The 21,784-nt window shown below is 55.5% G+C and overlaps 1 protein-coding gene and 1 long non-coding RNA gene across 2 annotated transcripts in view; one reads left to right on the top strand and one right to left on the bottom strand.

The window, feature by feature from the left end:
- EFCC1 (EF-hand and coiled-coil domain containing 1) overlaps positions 1 to 10,877 on the top strand; it is a 39,533-nt gene extending 28,656 nt beyond the window's left edge. The window contains exons 4-9 of the mRNA XM_039248643.1: positions 2,647 to 2,804; positions 4,339 to 4,480; positions 5,834 to 5,999; positions 7,727 to 7,867; positions 9,452 to 9,521; positions 10,322 to 10,877. Coding sequence (XP_039104574.1) covers positions 2,647 to 2,804; positions 4,339 to 4,480; positions 5,834 to 5,999; positions 7,727 to 7,867; positions 9,452 to 9,521; positions 10,322 to 10,458 — 814 coding nt within the window. The 3' untranslated portion in view covers positions 10,459 to 10,877. The remainder of the gene's footprint in view (positions 1 to 2,646; positions 2,805 to 4,338; positions 4,481 to 5,833; positions 6,000 to 7,726; positions 7,868 to 9,451; positions 9,522 to 10,321) is intronic.
- Positions 1,558 to 2,448, bottom strand: LOC120242704. The gene is made up of 2 exons (XR_005531142.1): positions 2,144 to 2,448; positions 1,558 to 1,880 (listed from the first exon to the last, which is right to left on the bottom strand). It is a non-coding gene; the product is annotated as an uncharacterized LOC120242704 (long non-coding RNA).
- Positions 10,878 to 21,784: the final 10,907 nt, after the last annotated feature.

The following is a 21,784-nucleotide window of genomic DNA, read 5'->3' as shown; positions in this document are numbered from 1 at the left end:
CCCCGTGTCCCCATGCCCCGTGTCCCCATGTCCCATGTCCCGTGTCCCGTGTCCCCATCCCCCGTGTCCCGTGTCCCCGTCCCCCCGTGTCCCCATGTCCCGTGTCCCCATGTCCCATGTCCCGTGTCCCCGTGTCCCCGTCCCTCTGCAGCAGCTGCTGGCGTCTCCCTGACACGCGTGCAGCCAGGCCGGCTCCTCTGACTCCTCACAGACCCGACGGCGAGAACACAGGCGAGAAGGGAGGACCTCAGAGGTCATGGGCTCCAGGGGCCCATCTGGAAAATGGGGACCAAGTCCCACTGCCAGTTCCTCGTCGGCAAGGCCAGGGCCCCCCGCTCCGTCCGCGGTGTCGTATGGCTTCCACCTTTACTGTGGTCTGTGTGGGCAAGGTCGGGCCGGCCACTCCAGACAGCGGCCCCTGAATTGAGAAGGGCGCGTGGTGTCCCCACAATATTTGGTCCCGGGGAATCCACTGAAGTGAGTCTGCACAAAATGGGACCAAAGGGAGTGGCCTGTGTCTGATGTGACTGAGGCTTTAACTTGAAAAATAAACCCAAAATGGATTCAAGAGAGTTTGTTGGAGTGCTTAGTTAATTCTTTTTTTTCCCCGTTGTAAAATGTATACAAAACATACAATTAACTATTGTAGCCATTTTTTAGTGTCCAGTTCAATGGCGTGAAGTCCATTCACACTGTGGTGCAACCATCCCCCCCCATCCACAGAACCTTTTCATCTTCCCCAAATGGAACTTTGTCCCCATTAAGCACGAACTCCCCATTCTCCTGCCCGCCCCCCGCACCCACCCGCTATGATCCGTCTGCAGGAATCTGGCTGCTCTAGGGGCCCCGTAGACGTGGGATCATACGGCATCTGTCCTTTGGCGACTGGCTTCTTGCGCCGAGCACCGTGTCCTCGAGTTTTGTGCTTGTGGTAGCGCATGTCAGTATCTCCTCCCTCCTGAAGGCTGGATAATATTGCATCGTAAGAGGGGCGCCTGGGTGGCTTAGTCGGTTGAGCGTCCGACTTTCACTTAGGTCATGATCTCACGGTTCGTGGGTTCGAGCCCCGCGTCGGGCTCTGTGCCGACTGCCAGCTCGGAGCCTGGAGCCTGTTTCAGTCTGTGACTCCCTCTCTCTCTGACCCTCTCTTGCTCACGCTGTCTCTCTCTCCTAGAAATAAAAAATAAATAAATAAATAAATAAAAATAAAAAATATTGCATCGTAGGGACTGACCACACTTCACCCACTCATGCACCAGTGACACTTGGGTCACTTCTACCTTGGCTACTGTGAATCGTGCTACTGTGGACAAGAGTGTGGCAACATCTGCTTCAGATCTTTGGGGTTTTTGCCCGGAAGTGGCCTCCTGGGTCACGGCAAGTCTACTGTTCATTTTTCGTCCATTTTTAAAAGCAGTCTTCACGACCGCAGGTCAGTGCACTGATTCTCAGACGTAGACCGTTTCTGGGTTGATTAGATTCCTCCTGCAATACTTTCTCCAACAACCACATGAAAACACGATGGGCATCCTTAACCTCACGTTTTCTTGTTTTTGCAGCTTGATCGGGAGGAGGGTCTTCTGCAAAAATATTTGAGAGTTTTCTAAGGTTTTCTAAGGGCTTTTTGCAGTCCTCCGGGTCTCTGTTGGTGCTGCCGGCCCCTCCCAATCCTGTTGATTTTTCTCTATTCGGTTGTAAACTGGTCCCGCTCTGCCCCGTTCCCGCCACTCATGGTTTTGCCCGGGAGGCCCGTGGGTCCCCGGTACCGCCTTCAGCGACGTCCCACAGCCGCTCCTTTTTCACGATGCGCAATTTCACTTCACAGACCTTTTCTACTGGGCTGTTCCATCCGACAGGGAGAAACTGAGTAACGACAGATTCTGAAGAGATGAGAGACAGATGCGGGTGTAAAATGAAGGAGGAGGGAAGGACTGGTAACCAGCCAGGTCGTTAGTGAATACTTTCACGTTAGGATAGATTTGTTTTCCTTTTTTTCCCCTTGATTTTATAAGGGCGGTGACATGGACCATGGATATTCAAGTGGGGACCTTAGGATATCAAGAACATTGATTGATGAGGGTGAAATCGGTTCTCCAAAGCCCAATTAAAAGTAATGGAAACAAGACTTTTTAAAAAATCTCACCCATAATAAGAAGTCCGGTGGTGGGAGGTCCAGGACTCGTTAACTCAGCAGCTAAAACATATCAGGGCTCTTGTTCAACTACTCACAATTCTCTCAGCCATTTCCTCTTGGTCGCAAGATGGCTGCCACCACTTCAAACATATCCACGTGACGCTGTCCAAAGGCAAGAAGGAAGGGCATTTTCTCTCCTGATTTACCTTTACTACGGGATAAAAATCCATTCCGGAGGCTCCTCAGAAGTCTCCTTGGCTAGAATTAAACCGCAGCCTGTGCCTTAGATGCGAGGGACGCTGGGACAGCGAGCATCTGGGCTGGCTCTCACATGCTGGCCGTTGGGTAGGGAGCCCCCAGGGCCAGCCACAGGGTCTTCCTCAGGCACGTGGTAGACAGCTCCGTGCAGAGGAAGCAGGGGAAGAGGGTGGGTCCACACCCCACACGCCCTGCAGGAAGCTGGCCCACCCCCTCCTGCCTCTCAGCACCTGCATCTTCTCCCCTGCCCACAGGTCAGAGGGCACCCAGCTCCCAGCATCCTCAGGAGCCAGCCCAGAGCCAGAAGCCAAGAGTGGCAAGCCTGAGGACGGTGGCACCAGAAGCCCGGACGCCCCTCTGGAGCGAGCCTGGCAGTCGGACGGCAGCTCCGGGAACAGAGCCCTGGACAAAGGTTTGTCCCTGCACACTCAGGGCTTGCAGCCAGGCTCACGATCGGTCGGCTGTGCCCAGGGCCCTGTGTGCACTGATGCCGCCATCCGGCCTCCAAACAGAATCCCCCTCCCCCTACGGGCTGGGGCTGGGCTTCCCGAGTCCCCAAGGACCCCTTCCCCAGACCCGAGAGCACAGACACCTGGTGTGGGGGAGCGTGGGCTCCAGGGACACATTCCAGCTCAGTGAGGGAAAGACGTGTCTCCTTTCAGTCCCACGGAGGGATGGGTTGGGTGCCCAGGGAGCTGAGGTGGAGTGAGCTCCCCATCATCAGAGGTGTGTAAGCAGGAGCTGGAGAAGACCCGTCATCTTAAGAACCTGGGCCTGGTGGGCGTGGAGCGGCAGGTGGAAAGAGAGAAACGGTGCCTGGGATGGTGCCCGGTGCCCGCGGGCCCGGCTGTGGGCGAGTGCAGGGGCTGCTGGGCGCCTTCCTCCCCCTTCCCCTTCCGAGTCCCTTGCCTACCCCTGCCTGGGGCTCCCGGACATGTTAATGACCATGAGGCACACGCACATATATACATGCACACACACAACACACATGCACACACAGCACCAGGAAGTCCCCAGGGCGAGAAGCAAGTCGTCAACACTGGGAACGCGATTCACGCAACTGAAATGTCACGGACCGCCGGTCACCTCAGCCCTGGGCCCACCCCGCCGGGAGTCAGGCTGGAGACGGGTGTCCTGGGTCAGGCCACCCGAGTCCGTGGTTCCCAAGCCTGTCGCGCGGCCGGGATCACCTGGTCTCCTCTCCCTCTGCGGGGGGCGGGGTTCGCAGCTCTGCGGCTCGGACTCGGTCTGCGCATGCGCGTCAGGCCATTGTCAAGGTCAGACTGGCTCGAGGCAGGTGGGAGGTACCGTGCGGGAACGAGCTGCAAAGTCCACGTAGGCTTCGAGCGCGGACAGGATGTCATAGACCCGCATCCCTGGCCGCCCCGCCTTCGTGGGCCCCCGAGCGGAAGGCGCTCCGCCCAGACGGGCCACTCGGCCCCCCGCCCCTGGCCGGCCTCGCCCAGGCTCCCCTCTTCCCTGGGAGTTTGAATCCGATTTTGGCCCCACCCCCGGGGCCGCCCTGGCTGCGGGCGTCGCCCTCCCGGTGCCGGTGCCGGGCCAGGCTGGGGTGGAGAGGGGAGAGCCCCTCTCCCTGGGGAGAGATTCGGGGGGCTGCCCCCTCCCCGGAGTCGGAGCCGGACGCTGGGCGGCCCGACCCCCGGCGGCTGCCACAGGCCCGGGGTTTCCGTCGCGCGGCCACACTGGACGCAGCACGTCGGGGACCCCGCAGGGTCACGTGTAGGACGCTCCTCCTCTGCACCCCCCCCGCACCCCCCCCGTGTTAGGGGCTGCAGCTCCCGGGGGCTGAAACCCGGTTCCACACGGTGGGGCCCCGGCCACGCCCGCGGGGATCCGCGCGTCCCGACGCACATGTAACGTCTTGTCCCCGAGGACGCACGCGGGTGGCTGTGTCCGTCCTTGTCCCCACGTCCGTGTCTCCCCAGCAGTGGGCGGGCAGCTGTTCCGCCGGGTGGAGGGCCAGGCCGCCTCCGACGAGGAAGAGGAGGGCGACAAGCGGCAGGGAGAGCGGGCGTCCCCGGCCAAGGTCAAGGCGCTGCTGGCCGGCCTCTCCGGCTGCAGGAGTGGGTATGTGTGGCGGGGGGCGGCGAGGCCCGCATGGGCGCTGGAGGCCCAGGGCCCCTTCACACAGGACAGAGCTTGAACTTGGGGGGCTGACGGGCCTGATTCTGTCCCCAGTCGTAGGAGGGAGGTGACAAGATGCCCCCGCCCCCGCCCCCGCGCAGGGATGAAATGGGTGACAGGCAGAGGCACACTTTGTGGGAAGCCCCAGTGACCACGGCTGCTTCTCCCTCCCCGGCCGCCGGCCCGAGGCATGGCCCAGAGCTCAGCCTGAGTCCAGGACGTACCAGACCCTTCCTCACCCCGCGGCTCCTGCGGGCGACAGCGTTTACAGTGCCCCCTCCGGCCTGGCCCGGGCCTGGGGCCTCTGACGCCCTGGCTTATTTAGTCCTCACGACCAGGCTGGACAGGGGGGAAGGCCCAGCCGCCTGGGGCACCTCAGACGGGGCTCCTGACTCCTCCGAGCCTCAGCTCTCGTCTCCTAGACGGGGCAGGAACGCTCGTCTGGCAGAGGTTTTGTGGGGACTCGCCGTCGGGCTATAAAATGGCGAACAGGTGGCTGGTCCAGCGGGTACGCCACCAAGGGGCAGCACTGAGTTTTATTAATATACCGTACAGTGCTGTCAACTTCCAAGGTCATCACCAGCCCGTAAGCCAGCAACAGGCATTTATGAAGCACCTGCTGTGTGCCAGCCGGATCTGGGGGCCCTGGGAGAAGAGCAGCAGACAGACAGCAGCCCTCCTCTCCTGGAGCCCCATCCTAGTGAGCGGTGACAGCAGGCGGGAGCCCCATCCTAGTGAGCGGTGACAGCAGGCGGGAGCCCCATCCTAGTGAGCGGTGACAAGCAGGCGGGAGCCCCATCCTAGTGAGCGGTGACAGCAGGCGGGAGCCCCGTCCTAGTGAGCGGTGACAGCAGGCGGGAGCCCCCATCCTAGTGAGCGGTGACAAGCAGGCGGGAAAAAAGGCGAAGCAGCACAAGAGACAGAGGTGCGAGGAGAGGCTAGAAGGCTACGCGAAGAAGGTGCTGTTTGAGCAAAGACCCGAAGGCAATGAGGGAAGAGCATTCCAGCAAGTGGGAACAGCAAGTGCAAAGGCCCTGAGGCTTGTTGGAGGGGCAGCGAGGAGGTTGCTGTGTCTGGAGGGCAGTGAGTGAAGAGGGATGAGAGGGAGGCCAGAGAGGTCACGGGGGCACGTTGGGTGAGGCCTCTGGCTTTCCCTCTGAGTGAGATGGGGAGCCATGGGAGGGTACCGAGCCATGGCCTGGCTTAGCTTTCGGACTCGGTGGCAACACGCTCTGTCTGAGGCTCGAGCAGGCTCTGGAAAGCGGCCCCACGGTGCCAGCCTCTGCTCTGCTGCAGGTGTGACGACCAGACGGTGAAGAAGCTCGCAACTTACTTCAGCCACTTGGGCAGCGTCGACCATGCTTGTGCCCCGGGGGAGCTGGAGGCTGGCGTCGCCCTGCTGGCGGAGCATCTGGGGACCCAGGGCTGCAGCGGGAAGACCCTGGGGACGCCTGGGGACGAGGTCAGCGGAGCCCCAGAGGCCGAGGCTAAGGTCTCGTAGCTGGGAGAGCCCTGAGGGATGTCAGCCAGGAACCGTGCCCTGTTCACAGATGGGTAAACCAAGACTCCGAGAGATGTGCCTTCCTTTGATTTAGATTCAGTGAAGAATATTTTGGTCGCAGGTTAAAGGAACCATCATCTCCGAACAGCTTGAGGGCAAACTAGGTGTTTCTTAGAATGTGGAGCGGGCACAAACAGCTTCAGAAACAGCTGGCTCCAGCAACTCGGACTAGATCGTCTCTGCCCCGTCCGCTCTGTTTCCCCGGTGCTGGCCTCGTTCCCCTTCCTCCAAATGGTGGGGAAGGGACCAGAGACAGCTCCAGGCCCCCACTGGCCCAGCTAAGAAACCCCAAGGGGAGAAGAGCCCAATATATTCAGTCTCAGGGAAAAACACCAACGGGAGCAGCCTCGGTCGTGTGAGTGCCCCTGGGCCAGTCCCTGTCGTAGGCAGGAAGCTCCGTCAAGGTCAGAGGCGGGTAAAGAGGGACCCTTCCCCCAAGGAAAGTTATTGAGGGGGAGGCAGGGAGGGGGCCGGCCTCCATTTGCATTTTTCCGCACCTCTCTACTCCGTAGCAGCTTCTCCACTGCACAGTAACCAAGCGTGGAGTGCTGTTGGGCGTCACCATTTGGTCAGGCCCTGGCACACGGCACTTTTCCAATCGGTTTATATTTGTGCACCTGGAATCTCAACCCGGGCTGGTTTTGACGCATCTGTGGTCCGATGCAGTCCCGCAAGGCATAGGCGCCACCCCTTTTCTAGGTGAACGTCAAGGAAGTGGGGGTAGGAGAGTTACTGAGGCACACGAGCTGTGTCCCCAAGCCCACCTTCCCGTCCCAGCTGCAGGAGGCGTGGGCACCCGCCTTCTCCGTCCTGCCCAAAGCGCAAAGTGGACCCAGCGGTGCCCTTGGGTACCTCGACTTCAGCTCCTTCTCTTTCCCCCGATCAGTGCTGATAACAGGGACCCCCCCTACTCCGGGCATCCCGGCTTTAGAAGGCGGGTAGCCACGTGACACTGTGTGACTGACTACCATCTGCCCCCTAGTGGGTATCCAGTGGATACCCGTGCTCGGTGCTCCCCTGGCCAAGGGCCGGCCAGTGACTCACACTGGCCCAACGGAGCTGCTCTCCTGAGGTTTTCCATTTGAGGAAGATGAGAAAGTTGCTGGAAAGCGTCCTTCTCAGCTCTGGGCCCTGGACAAGAGGCCGGAGACTTCCCCACGGTCTCCCCCCGATTGCTGCCCCGTCCCTGAGTTTCTCCAACCGCCGGCCTGTCCTGGGAATGACCCACAGCCCATTAGTGAATTCTTGTTCTGTTTAAACCAGCCTCAAAGGTTCCTGTTGCTTGCAACCAAATATATATACATGTATATGGATAAAAAATATATATGGATAGAGAAGAGAAGGGAAGATGAAGTCCTCACCTAGAAAACAAAATATGCATATTCTTACATTAACCCAACCCACTGCGTGACCTCAGGCCAGACATGCAGCCTCTCTGGGCCTTGGTGCCATCACTGGGAAGATGGGGGGGAGGGTTTCCCAACCTTGACAGGCTGGTTGGGGGGGAGCAGATGAGATGATCTCTGAGAAAGGGTCAAAGCAAGCTGCGGGTCCCGCCTGCAGACGGCCCAGTGAGCCTGGGGCAGAGGGTAGCAGGGTGGGTGCTCAGTCCCCGTGGGTCCCCGCAGGCAGAGCTGCAGCAGAAGGTGGAAGAGAATGAGCAGCTGAGGCTGGAGCTGCAGATGGTCGAGACGGAGAGGGTGCGGCTGTCCCTGCTGGAGGAGAAGCTGGTGGACGTGCTGCAGCTACTGCAAAGGCTCCGGGACCTGGTAGGCTCACGGGAGGCGCCCCCCCAGGGCAAGGGGAGGGGCTCTCGGGAGAGGGCACCGGCCTGTGTCGGGCTTTCCTCACGTTAGGCAGGTGTTACCTCCACTTTCTAGATGCAGAAAAGGAGGCTCTGGGGAGGTAATTAAAAACAAGGGGAAGATCTCTAATTTGTTTTATAAAACTAACATAACTTTGATCCCAAAACCACAGAAGGATGAATATAAGAAGGGAAAGTTATGGAGCGACTGGGTGGCTCAGTTGGTTCAGCATCCGACTTCGGCTCAGGTCACGATCTCTGGCTCCACATCAGGCTCTGTGCTGACAGCTCAGAGCCTGGAGCTGCTTCAGGTTCTGTGTCTCCCTCTCTCTCTGCCCCTCCCCCCCACATAATCTGTGCCTCTCTGTCTCTCAAAAATAAATATTAAAAAAACTTTTTTAAAGGAAATTATGAGCTAACATTTGCACTGAAACATGGATACAAAAATATTAAATAAGACACCAGCAAACCAAATCGGCAGTTTTAAAGGAAACCCAACATGGCCAAATTGGATGTATTGCAGTAATTCAAAGATAACATCTATGGCCATCCTATACCCCTCTGCCTCCTATAGGAAAAAACCCACATCTTCATCTCAACAGATATAGAACAGTCAGTAACAGTCTCCTTTTATTATAAACCCCTCCGCAAATTAAGAACAGTAAGGTCCCTCCTTTACCAGATAAGGAATGTCACTCGGCCAACTGCCTCTCACGAACCTCACACGTCCTGGTGAAATGTTAGAAGGAATCCTTCTAAAGTCAGAATCGAGACACGCATCACCGTATGGACGCCAGCTAGAAGTGCTAGCCAAAGGACTAAGACAAGAAAAAGAAGGGAAAGGCGTAAGGGTTAGACGAGAAGACATAAAGCTGTCAGTCCGTCTATATCATATTCATCTACACAGAAATACCCAAGAGAATCCAGAGGCAAATTATTGTAAGTTCCTGGCAAGATGAATGATAAAATATCAGAGCACAGAAATAAATCATGTGCCTAAATAGCATCAGTGAAGTATTTAAGAAAAAAATTTTTGAGGGGCACCTGGGAGGTTCTGTCGGTTAAGCATCCGACTTTGGCTCAGGTCAAGATCTCACGGTTTATGGGTTCAAGCCCTGCATCAGGCTCTGTGCTGTCAGCTCAGAGCCTGCTTCGGAGTCTCTGTACCCCCTTCTCTCTGCCCCTCCCCCACTCATTCTCTCTCTCTCTCAAAAATAAATAAACAATAAAATATTTTTTTTCTTGGGAGACAATGTACTGAGGATGACAGCCACTGTAAGGTGAAAGTGGGATCTGAATCCAGATGGCCTGAGTTTTAGGTAGGCTCTTAGCTGTGCACCAGACTGCTGAAGACCAGAACCAGCAAGCCCCAGACCAGATTAGCCCAGCCTGAGAGATGGGGTGGGGAGCGAGAGGGGAGGGGTGGCCAGCACCAGCGGACAGCGAGACAGTGAAGACAGTGGTCACCATGGGGGCCACCAAGCCCCACCTGCTGAATGAGGACTGGCAGCCACGGCGCAGTCCAGTCCTGTCTCCATTTCTTCTTCAGAATATATCGAAAAGAGCCCTGGGGAAGATTCTGCTGAACACGCTGGAGGCTTGCAAGGAGCCCACGCACGGTAGGAGACTCTGCCATCTTTCGGAGCCCGGACGGCATCTGGGGTGGCCCTGACCCAGCACGGTCTGTCCGGAGCATCTTGTCTGCGAAACGCCACTGTCATCACCGCCCTGAATGTGCATAGTCGGGAACAGGCTTCAGGAAACTGTAAATGCTATTGGACGAGAGCAGGGAAAAGAAGTCCCGGAGGCGAAGAGCCAAGCAGAAGCCAGCGGGGTCAAAACCCCCGAGGGCTGACTACGCGCCAGGCTCTGGGGAGGCGCCGCACGTGGTTTGAACCCACTGCATCATCACAACAGCCCCCTGAAGAGCTGCCGTTGTTGTATCCATTCCACAGATGGACAGACTGACGCACAAGAGGCCAGGCAGCGGCTGCGCCCAGAGCCTCAGCTCTCTCCCTTAAGCACTGGGGCCCATTGTTCCGGCCAAGTTCAGGGCAGTAGGACTGCATCGGCGCCAGACGGCGTCTTGTGAATTCAAGACGGGCCAGGCCAAGCCCTCCCCTCAGGGGGCCTCACACGCTAATGGGCTGGGCAGCGGGCAGAGGCCCTTGCTCGCTCGCCGGCACAGGGCACGGCCGGCCGAGGCTCGGGGACGCCTAGCGCCCTGAATGGTCCCTGGAATCGAGGGGGAGGTCAGAAATTGGGTGCGAGGAACCTGCTTCTCTGGGGTCCTTGGTGGGGGTGAGGTGAGAGAGGGAAGAAGGGGAAGGGAGCGGAGGGAGGGCCCCAGAAGGAAGAGGGGCCCGGGGGCCACGCAGAGCAAGCTGACCTGCCCTCCCTGTCTACGCTTTCCTTCCAGAAGGGAGACGTGGACCCGCGGCCACCCTGGACGCCCTGCACCAGGCTCTGGCTGGCTGTGAGCTCTTGCGGAGAGAGCCCGCGGCACCCGCCGCCACAGCTCCCGGGCTCGCCAGCCCCCCGCTCGGCCCCTGCTGACGTCACCGGCCTCCAGACCAGCCTGCCCGGCAGCACGTTCCGACCCTGGAGGTCTGGACTCCCCTCTGAGACCCCAGAGCCTCCGGACATCCTTTCCCCTTGTTCCTTCCTGTGCCGGAGTTCACGTTCGAACCCAGGCGGCTGCTGGATCAGCCCGTGCCTGCGGCTGCTTCCCCGTCCCTCGGACCCGAGGCGCCTCCGTGCCTGCACAGCCCGGCCCAGAATTCCTTGCCTGGGCTCCTGGAGTCTTCCCCCTCCAGCACTGCGCCGCCCGCCAGCCCGCGTGCCTGATGCAGGCAGATCGGGCCCAACCTCCAGGCCACGCCTGGGCCACTGGGGGTTCCCATATCCCCAGAAGTGTTGAAGACCAGGCAGGGCTGGGGGACGGAAGGAGCCCTTGAACTAGCTCTAGAACAGAGGCAGGATTTAGCTGGACAGAGAGAGGAGGGAAGGGCATTGAATGTCGGGAAACGGCAAGAGCCAAGGGTGGTGCGAGAAAGGGCCCCGCCCCGTCTCGCCCACCTCAACATGTCCGAGGAGGGAAAGCTGTGGGCGAATAGTGCAACATGCATGAAATCAGTGCTACACCGAGGTTAGTTCAAGGTAAGAGAGTCCGGCCCAGGGACGTTCATCTGAGCCCAGGAGGACAGAGGCACCACAGGGGGGAACAGCAGGGGTGAGGGCGGGCGCCTGGGGGGGGCGGCAGGGGTGAGGGCGGGCGCCTGGGGGGGCGGCAGGGGTGAGGGCAGATGAGCCAGGCTTTTGTGAGAAGGTCCCTGGGACTCTGCAGGGGGCAGGGCCGAGCACTGAGGAGGCTGATCTGAGCCGAAGGACCTGGAAGCTGTCCTCAAAAATGTCAAGTTCGCCGTATGTTGCTAAGAGGGTCCAGAAGAGCCACCCCTGCAGTGTCTCAGCTCGAGGCACCGGAAACCTGCCGGCAGAGGCAGAGAGGCTCCTACAGGTTATAACTCAGCCCGTCCCTTCAGCCTCAGGGTTTCCCTCATCAAAATCTCTTACGAGCCGCCAGCGCCCGTCAGGGGCTCCTCAGCACGCGTGTCCGCCCCTCATCTCACCGGAGGCAAGTTGAGGCGGATTAGGACGTAGAAGTGCCCAGGGAGGGTAGGTGAGCCACCCAGTACATCAGCAGCCGAGCCTGAGGCGGGACCTGCTTTCTGCCCACACCCATGTACTTTCGACCACAGCCAGCTGTCTCTGGCCAGGAAACTCTGGGCTTGCTCGGGGTTTGGGGATCTGGATTAGTTAGGGTACAGGCTAAATTGCCTTGATAAAGAGACCCCAAAATACTCCGGGTCAAAGAGGATAGAACTTCACTTCCCTGCTGTAAGAGTCCAGGGGTGCATGGTCCTGGTTGCCAGGGGCCCCCGGGGCCCCAGGTCCCTTCCACTTTGTTGCTCTGCCAATTCCCTGGAGCGATGCCCTCCGTTGCACGGTGGAAGCGGATTCATCAGAATTGGGGCTGCCTTCCAGCCCACAGGGAGGAGGAGAGGGGAAGGGAAGGAAAGGCACTCTGGCTCACAGGGTTTCTACTTACACCCCATTGGCCAGGCCGAGCTGCAAGGGAAGCTGGGAGATGTAGTCTGAGGCTGGGCGACCATGTCTCCAGTTTCCAGCGTGTAAGGAGCTTGGAAGTCATCAGTCCATCCTATCGACAAGGAAAAAGCTAAACAAGTTGAAAATTCAGCACATCCTCTTCAATCCATGGAAGTCACAGGACGAAGGGCTGCCCCCCAAAATTGGAGAGACAGACGGCCGAATGCAGAGAATCCCAACTTGCCAAAGCAGAAGCCACCTTCTCAGGAACCAGTACCAGAATAGGAAACGCTCAACGGGAATCGACAAATTGGTGGAGGCTCAGTGTGGACAAGTATGAGAGTTAAAACTCCAGGGTGACCCAGTCATGGAAGGAGTGGAGTCCCACACCTTTGTGAGCTGCGTCTTCTGAAGCTCTATCAGGTCCTCACAGTGAAGATCAGAGGGGAAAAAAACCCTGCTTCTCACAGTGGAAGGGGGAGTAACCGTCTCAAAATATGCCAGAACCCTCTGTTTTTCAAGGCCCTTAAGAGAAACCATTTTGCCCAGAGCTTAACTTACTGGGGTTTTATCAGAGCCTATATTAATTTTAGACAGAGCAAACTTCAGAGAAGGAAAAATGTTGAGGCATTATGTAATGCCTCTCTTTACAATGATGATCAAGGGTCAGTTCTCCAAGAGGACATAACAATCCTTAATGTATATGCACCTAACAACAGTGTCAAAATACATAAAGCAAAAACCCGTAGAACTACAAGTTGAAATGGATGGATCTGCTATTATATATGGAGACTTCAACTCACCTCTAACAGAAATGGGCAGATCCAGCAGGTAGAAAATCAGTAAGGACACAGTTGAACTCAACAGTACCATCCAACTGGATCCAATGGACACCTCTAGAGGACTTCATCCAGAAATTGCAAAATGCACATTTTTCTCAAGATCACATGGAATATTCACCAAGATAGACCATATTCTGGGTCATAAAACATACCCTCACAATTTTCAATGTGTTCTGTATGCTCTCAGACCAAAATAGACTTAAACTAGAAATCAATCAACAAAAGTAGGTAGAAAATCTCAGAATAATTTACTGGTAAATTCTACCAAACATTTAAGGAAGAAATCCTTCAAATTTTCTGCAATCTCTTCCAAAAGATAGAAACAGAGAGAACACTCTCTAACTCATTCTGAGGCCAGTGTTATTCTAATACCAAAATTAGACAAAGCTATTACGAGAAAACAAAACTACACAGGTCACCTGGGTGGCTCAGTCTTAAGCGTCCACCTCTTGATTTCGGTTCAGGTCATCTCATGGTACGTGAGTTTGACCCCCCCATCAGGCTCTGCACTGACAGGCTACTTGGGATTCTCTGTCTCCCTCTCTCTCTGCACCTCCCCCACTCACACACACTCACTTTCTCTCTCTCCCTCTCTCAAAAAGAAATAAATAAACATTAAAAAAAAAAAAAACCCACCACAGAGCTGCATCTGTCATGAACACAGGTGCAAAAGTCCTCAAAGAAGTAACGAATTTAATCCAACAATGTACAAAAAGAATTATACGCCATCACCAAGTGGGATTTATCCCAGGCATGCAAGGCTGGCTCAACATTCAAAAATTAACTAATGTAAACAGCACACAAACAGACTAAAGAAGAAAAAAGTCACATGATTATATCAATACATGTGGAAAAAGCATTTGACAAAATCCAACATTTATTCATAATAAAACACTGACCCATCAGCAAACGAGGCACGGGGAACCTCCTCAACTAGATAAAGAACATCTACAGAAAACCTACAGCCAACATCACACTTAATGAGAGAAAAACTAGGTAATTTCCCACTAAGATCAGCAACAAGGCAAGGATGTCCCCTCCCACCATCCCTTTTCAACATGTTATTGGAGTCCTAGTCAATGCAATAAGAGAAGAAAAGGAAATGAAAGGTGCTATGGCCTCAGAACTTGCATCTCCTCAAAGTTCGTATGTTGAAACCCTAATCCCCGATGGGATAGTATTTGGAGCTGAGGCCTTTGGGAGGCAATTGGAGGTCATGAGGGTGAAGCTGTCATGATAATTAGTGCTGTTATAAGAAGAGACCTGAGGGGCACCTTGGTGGCTCCGTCGGTTAAGCGTCCGACTTTGGCTCAGGTCATGATCTCACGGTTCGTGGGTTCGAGCCCCACATCAGACTCTGTGCCGACAGCTCGGAGCCTCGAGCCTGCTTCAGATTCTGTGTCTCCCTCTCTCTCTCTGCCACTCCCCTCCTCACACTCTCTCTCAAAAATAAATAAATGTTAAAAAAAATGGTTAATAAAAAAAAGAAGAGACCTGAGACTGCTTCCTTCCTCTGTCTCTCTGTCTCTGCCATGCAAGGGTACGAGAAAGTGGCCATCCATAAACCAAGAAGAGGGCCCTCGCCAAGAACCCGAGGATGCTGGCATGCTAATCCAGCCTCCAGAACTGTGAGAAACGTTTGTTGTGTACGCCCCCCAGTCCACGGCGTTTGTTATTAGCCGCCCAAACTGACTAAGTCAAAAGATACACAGATTGAGAAGGAAGAAATACAGCTTTCTTTGTGTGTAGATGATGTGATCGTCTAAGTAGAATCCTAAGGAATCAACAACAACAGAAACTTGAATAAGTGATTACAGCAAAGAACGGAAGTTACAAGGTTAATATACAGAAGTCAATTGCTTTCCTATATGCCAGCAATAAACAAGTAGACTTTGAAATAAAAAACACCACGCCACTTACAGTAGCAACCCCTAAAATGAAATACTTTTTTTTTCTGAGCTAGATGTCAGCACAGAGCCTGACGCGGGGCTCGAACCCACGAACTGTGAGGTCATGACCTGAGCTGAAGTCGGACACTTAACTGACTGAGCCACCCAGGTGCCCCGTTTATGAGCTTTTAATTGTAACACCAAAGGCGTGAGCCATCCAAGAAATCACTGACCCTCTGGAATTTGTTAACGTGAAAACCTGATCGGAGAAGACACTGTCAAGACCATGAGAGGAGCCACAGACGGGGAGAAAACATCCGCACAAGACACATCTGATAGAGGATTGTTATCCGAAAAATACAAAAGAACTCTTCAAACTCAATAATAAGAAAATTGACAACCTGATTTGTTTAATGAGCACAGACCCTGAGTAGACAACTCCCCACAGACACAGAGGAGACAAAGACGCAAACGAAAAGCTGCTCAGTGTCACGTGTCATCCTGGGAATTGCAAATTAAAACAATGAGATTCCACTCCTCCCCTATCAGCGCGGCCAGGATCTGAAGCGCTGACAGCACCAAACGCTGGGGGGGGTGTGGAGAGACAGGGTCCTCGCTCCTGGCAGACAGGAAGGCCACCCCGCTGGCTGGGAACGACAGGAGGGTTACAGCCACTTTGGAAGGCAGTGTGGCACTTTGTCGCACACCCAGACAGTGGGGGTATCATTCAGCACTAAAAACAAATGAGCTGTCGGCCCACGAAAAGACAGAGGGGACCTTTAAGTGGATACTACTAAGTGAGAGACGGCGGTCTGAGAAGACTGTATACTGTCTGAGTATATGTTGTTCTGGAAAAGTAAAACTTCGGAGGCAGTAAGATCAGAGATGGAGGGGAGGGGGGACAGGGGGGAGGGGAGGGGAGGGGAGGGGGGGAGGGTGGAGGGGAGGGGTGGAGGGCAGAGAAACCATTGTGTCCCGACCACGGAAACAGCACGGGCGAGCCCACAGCGGGCCCTGATGGAAGCTGTGGACTTGGGGAGAGGGTGAGGCGTCAGTGCAGGCTCATGGGCGGCGGCCGGTGCACCATTCTGGCCCGGGGTGCGGACCGTGGGGAGGCCACGCGGGACGGGGGCGGGGCGCACAGGGGAACTCTGTGCCTTCTGCCCAGGTCTGCTGTGAACTTGAAACTGCTTTAGAAAAATAAAGTCCTGGGGCGCCTGGGTGGCTTAGTCGGTTAAGCGTCCGACTTTCGCTCGGGTCATGATCTCGCGGTTCGTGGGTTCGGGCCCCGCGTCGGGCTCTGTGCTGACTGCCAGCTCAGAGCCTGGAGCCTGTTTCAGTCTGTGACTCCCTCTCTCTCTGACCCTCCCCTGCTCGCGCTGTCTCTCTCTCTGTCTCCTAGAAATAAATAAACGTTAAAAAAAAAAATTTAAAAAAAAAGAAAAAGAAAAAGAAAGTCCACTTAAAGAGAAGGAAGAGTGGGTCCAGCAGGTCTCTCTCCGCAGCCAGCCCTGGGGTCAAGTGCTTCCTGGGCCCCCAGCGTTGCAGACTTGCCCTGGGGCGGCCTTCCTCTGGGCGGTGAGGAGGGGCTGGGTGAGGAGGGGCTGGGACCTCCTCGGCTTCCGCTTCGAGCCCCTGGACTTGGGTGTGACCTAAGCACCTGCCTGATGTTCTGCTCTGGGTCAAGGTCGGCCTGCTGCTCCCAGCCCCGTGGAACTTGGCCCAGGGAATCTGGCCCCACGCTGCCTCAGGGTGAGACATCCGGGGGAGACCCAGGGACTCCCTGGAGAAAGGCCCAGGTCGGGGACCAACGGCAGCGTCAACATCTGTGACCCACGGAAGCCAGGCAGGGTGGGGGTGGGCGGGCTCTCCTCTCACCTCTGCCTCTGCCCTCACGGCTCAGTAGCAGAGCCTGGATTCAGGCTAGCCTGTCGCTCTGACAAGCCGGCGGGACCTGGCCTGAGCACCAGAGCCTGAGGTCACCGACAGAAAAGAAGCCCGGAGGGTACAATTTCACAAGAAGATGGGGACACCTTTGCTGAGCTGAAGGCCGGGGTGATGTCCCCTGGGGGAGAAATCGTGGAGGCGCAAGGAGCGGGGGTGGGGGGAAGGGAAAGAGAATCCCAAGCAGGCTCCACGCTGTCAGTGCAGAGCCTGGTGGGGCTCGATCCCACAAACCGTGAGAACACGACCTGAGCCGAAACCAAGAGTCCGAAGCTTAAGCGACTGAGCCTCCCGGGCGCCCCAGCAATTCAGTCTTAACAAAGACAATGTGGCAGGATGGATGGTGTGACTTCTGATACGTGGCCATGAGGGGCCCTGCGCCCCCTCCGCGTGACAGGAGATCCCAGCCCCCTGTCTGGTAGCCTGTAAGGAACCGAGGCCTCCGGCCCACAGCCGGGGCTCCCACCCGGAAGCAGGGCCCCCAGCCCTAATCGAGTCTTCCAGGGAAGGCAGCCCTGGCCGAGATTCCAAAGGGAACGTCCAGAACAAGAACTACCCAGCCAAGCCACTCCCAAGTTCTCAACGCACAAGACAGCGAGATAATAAATGAATACATGTTATTGTTACAAGCAGCCAGTTTGCGGGACGATTTGTTATGCAGCGAGAGATAACAGATATCCTTCCAAACTTAAAAAACAAAATAGGCTTGGGGCATCTGGGTGGCTCAGTCAGTTAAGTGTCCAACTTCAGCTCAGGTCATGATCTCACGGTTCGTGGGTTCGAGCCCCGCATCGGGCCCTGTGCTGACAGCTCAGAGCCTGGAGCCGGTTTCACATTCCGTGTCTCCCTCTCTCTCTGCCCCTCCCCTGCTCTCACTGTCTCTCTCTCTCTCTCTCAGAAATAAATGAAACATTAGAAACAAACAAACAAAAAGGCTTGGGGAGCCTGGGAGTCTCTCTCGCCCTCTCTCTCCCTGCCCCTCCCCTGCTTGTACGCTCTCTATCTTCCTCAAAATAAATAAACATTTTAAAAAATAAAAATTACCAAAAAAATTGTTTTACTAGAACAAAGGCTAATTTGGGTGTGTTGGTGGTGGGTGTTTAGGTACCCTAGAAACCGCTGGAGGCCTGATAATAATCACTAGCAGGTTGGAAGGTGGACAAGGGTCCTCCCTCCCCCCAACCCCTCAGGTCCCCACCCCCACCAGGCACAGAGCTGACTAACGTAATACACCCTGACGGGGAGGCAGAGTAGGGGTGCAGGAGGCCAGCGGGGCAGGGCAGGGAGTAGGCCACCGAGACTCAGGGAGGGGACAGGAAGCACAGGCTCCAAGGCCCCGGCCTGCGCTGCGGTCCCGGTAGACTTCGCTTACAGAACAAATTCCAAGTTAAGACAATTATGAATTTCAAGACAGCAGCCGCAGAGCATGAAACCCCAATGGCAGGGCCTTTCTGAGGGGGGAGCCCCTGCGACTACACGGGTTCCATGTCCTGAAGCTGGCGCTGGGTGGGGGGTAGCAAGGGGGTGCAGGGGGGAGTCACCCCACGGGGTTTCAGGAGGGGAGAGCTGAGTATTTGTGAACAGCCTGCACACCTATCACTCTTCTCTTGCCCTTCTTCCCCCGAAAGGGTTCTCTGGGATTGTTCAAATGGTCTGCAACTAGTTACAAATGTTTTCCTGGGGGGAAAATGGTTTCCTGGGAGTTTCTAACTAACACCCTTTCTCACGGTCTGGTGACAAAATTGCGCTGACCTGAACGTGCCCCCAACTTCTCCAAACATCCTGTGATTTCACACCCTTGCCACTAGGTGGCGAGCGCGCTCCTCGGAAAGATGAATGAACAGAGGGTTCAAAATCACCTTGAGCATCAGGTCTGGGAGGCGGGACTGAAGGCATTCGAACGCCCCTCCTTAGCTATTTGCCAAGTCTATGCATCACTCATGCTCTTACCAACTCGAGATTTTTCTTAGAATCAGCCCCCTCTTTAAGTGCATGGAAATGGTTTTAGGGCGAAAAGCTGATGTGCTCTAATTCAGCTGCGAAGCAGTCCCACCTGCCACGCTGAGGGGACCCAACAGGAAGGTCGCAGAAAACACGAGGACCTGTGAGCTTCTGGGTCCTTTCAACACCCAGCCCAAGTCCTTGAGTCCGGCAAAGTGACCTTCCTCCAGGAGCTCAGCTGGCCCGGAGGACACTTCGCTCGGGGCAAAAGGCGATCTTAGCGCAGCCCTCCAACATCCTGTAAGTCTACTTTAACATGTAAAAATTCCTTTGGAAACGTCTTTAATCTCTTACCGCCCCCCCTCCCCAAGATACATGTTGGCAATCATAGTCCAAGTTTAATGGCCCCCCCATATGCATCTGAGGGTCTCATGATGGAGGTTTTACTAAACAGTAATAAATGTAATAAACAGTAATAAACAGCAGGAGCCCCTCAAGGTCCTGGAAATCTTGCTTCCAAATTCCTTAGGGACCCTCGCTATCCCTAACTTCTCCCAACCAGCTGTCTAATCAGCCACCCGTCCCAAGCCCAGGGCCGCTCTTTCTGCCCTCGGGTCCGTCTCAGTGCTTTTAATAAAATCACCTCTTTGTACCAAAGACCGCTCCACAGTTCTTTCCTGGCTGTCAGCTCCGACCCCCCCACCCCCCCATTCCAAACCACAGCGCGACCAAAGACACTAAAGTCCTCTGACACCACAGACAGATCAAAGGGTGTCAGGCCCACCTTTTATGCCCCTTGCCTGTGGCTGCCTGGCTCGGCACAGACGGTCCAAGAGCCTGACTGCTCAGCCCTCGTGTTCCCTGGAGAGGCAGACTCTTCTATTCCTCCATTTTACAGAGGAGGAAACTGAGGCAGGGAAGAGAAGAGAGGCTCTTCTAAGATCGCAGAGCTGGTAAAGTTGGCGAAACACGCTGTGCTCTACAGCCGGGCCCTGAACAAAGGGGCCCAGCTCCTGGCTGCACACAGGCAAAAGTGCCAGCTAAGAGCGGGCCACCTGGGTGGCTCAGGCAGTTAAGCCTCTGCCTCTAGATTTCCGCTCGGGTTCATGGGCTTTTGGAGTGGTGGGGGACGGAGCTGGCGGCCAGCAAAGAATTCTGGAGACATTTCGGTGCCAAAGATGATTTTATTCAAGCACACACAGGACCCGTGGGCAGGGAGAGCTGCACCGGGCTTGTGACAAGCGACTGGTCGTGTACGAGGGAGTATATGGGGCGGGTGAAGGCATAAGGGAGGCCTCAGAAGGGCTGTCACACGCTGGAGAAGACGCGGCAGAAGCCAGGGGCCGTGCTGTGGTCAGGCCAAGGCTGGGCTTCGTCTCAATTTGCTCCCACCTTAAGACGGGGGGGGGGGGGGGGCGGCTCCTGGAGAAATGTCCTCCCCCGTACTTGCCTCACCTGTTTGTGTTTGTCGATGGGCTGCGGGAAACAGTCTGTAGGTTTCTGGAGATGAGGCTGTGGATACAATTGCCTTTGTCTCGTAATTTACTAAGATTTGTAAACTGATGGACACTTGTCTGCAGGGCTGTGATCTCTATCCGTTAACCATTTGTTTTCTGTCCTTTCCTTTTAGCAGGAGCCTGAGGAATGTCACACACATCCCACCTGGGTAGGGGGTGTGCGGGGGAGGGGGGACCTAGCTGTGCTTTGCCCTCAGCTTGCCTTACACTCTCTCATCAAGGTCCCGATCTCAAGTTTGTGAGTTCAAGCCCCACATGGGGCTCCATGCTGGCAGTGTAGAGCCTGGTTAGGACTCTCTCTCTCTCAAAGTAAATAAACAAGAAAAAAAACACAGGGGCGCTTGGATGGCTCAGTCGGTTGGGCGTCCGACTTCGGCTCAGGTCATGATCTCACGGTTCACGGGTTCGAGCCCCACGTCGGGCTCTGTGCTGACAGCTCAGAGCCTGGATTCTGCTTCCGATTCTGTGTCTCCCTCTCTCTCTGACCCTCCCCTGCTCATGCTGTCTCTCTCTGTGTCTCTCATAAATAAATAAAACATTAAAAACAATTTTTAAAAAAAAGAAAAGAAAAAAACACACAATTAAAAATGAAATGTTAGGTAACAGTAATCACTGCTTATTCTCCTCTGCTTCCCATGAGAAGAGAAAATCATTTCAGGGGGACAGGGAGGGGTCCCGGGGCCCCCAAAGAAAGGGTCTGTAAGCAGCTTCCCTGATAATACAGTAACCAGACCAAGGCTCTCCCCTGGGATGCGGTTTTGGAGTGGGGGTGGGGGTCTGGAGCCGACAACCAAGAAGGAATTCTTGGGACATCTTTGGTGCACGAAGGTGATTTTATTAAAGCACGGGGACAGGACCCGGGGGCAGGAAGCGCTGCACCGGGCGTGATGGGTGACTGGTCATATGCCATGGAATATATCCGGAGGTAAAGGCAAATGGGAGATTTCCAGAAGGACTTTCATGTGCTAAAGACGATTCCTAAGATACCAGAGACCTTGCTATTGTCATGGGAAAGCTGTTTTCCTCTAGTAAAGCATTAACCTTAGACAGCAGGGGGCTCCTGAAGGAATGTAAAGCTCCGCGTTTGCCTCACGTGTTTGCTGATGGGCTGCGGGGTACAAGGAAACTCCATTTTACCCCCCATTTCCTTCTTGCCTTTGTTCCCCCACATCAGGATGGAGGGGAGGGGAGGTTGGGCTTGAGGAAACTGAGTCATAGGTTTCTGGAGATGAGGCTAGTCACAAGATTGCCTTTTTCTTGTCGTTTACTAAGATATTTGTAAACTGATTATCAGGAGGCTTAGGTCCTGCGTGACCTGATCTTTATCAGTTAACCATTTGTTTGGTCCTTTGCTTAGCTTTAGGGCAGCGGGAGCCTGAGGGATGTCACACATATCCCATCCCGCCTGGTGGGGAGGGAGGGGTTGCTGGCCTTGCTTTGACCTTGCCTTAAGGCTCCCTCATCACCTTTGGGTCAGGGGATGGGAAAGGAGTGACTCTGTCCCTCCCGACTCGACTCGGTATGCAGGTCAAAGGCATCTGCATCAGCTGAGATCACCTGAGGGACTCAAGCAGCTCGGAGGCGCTCCTCACTCTGTGAGCCCCATCCCCGATACCTCTGTGGGGGCCTGGAGTCCTGAGGA

The sequence above is a fragment of the Hyaena hyaena genome, unplaced genomic scaffold (genome assembly GCF_003009895.1).
Source record: "Hyaena hyaena isolate Hyena2069 unplaced genomic scaffold, ASM300989v1 scaffold_316, whole genome shotgun sequence".
Lineage (NCBI taxonomy): Eukaryota > Metazoa > Chordata > Mammalia > Carnivora > Hyaenidae > Hyaena > Hyaena hyaena.
This window is presented reverse-complemented; position numbering and strand designations above follow the sequence as displayed.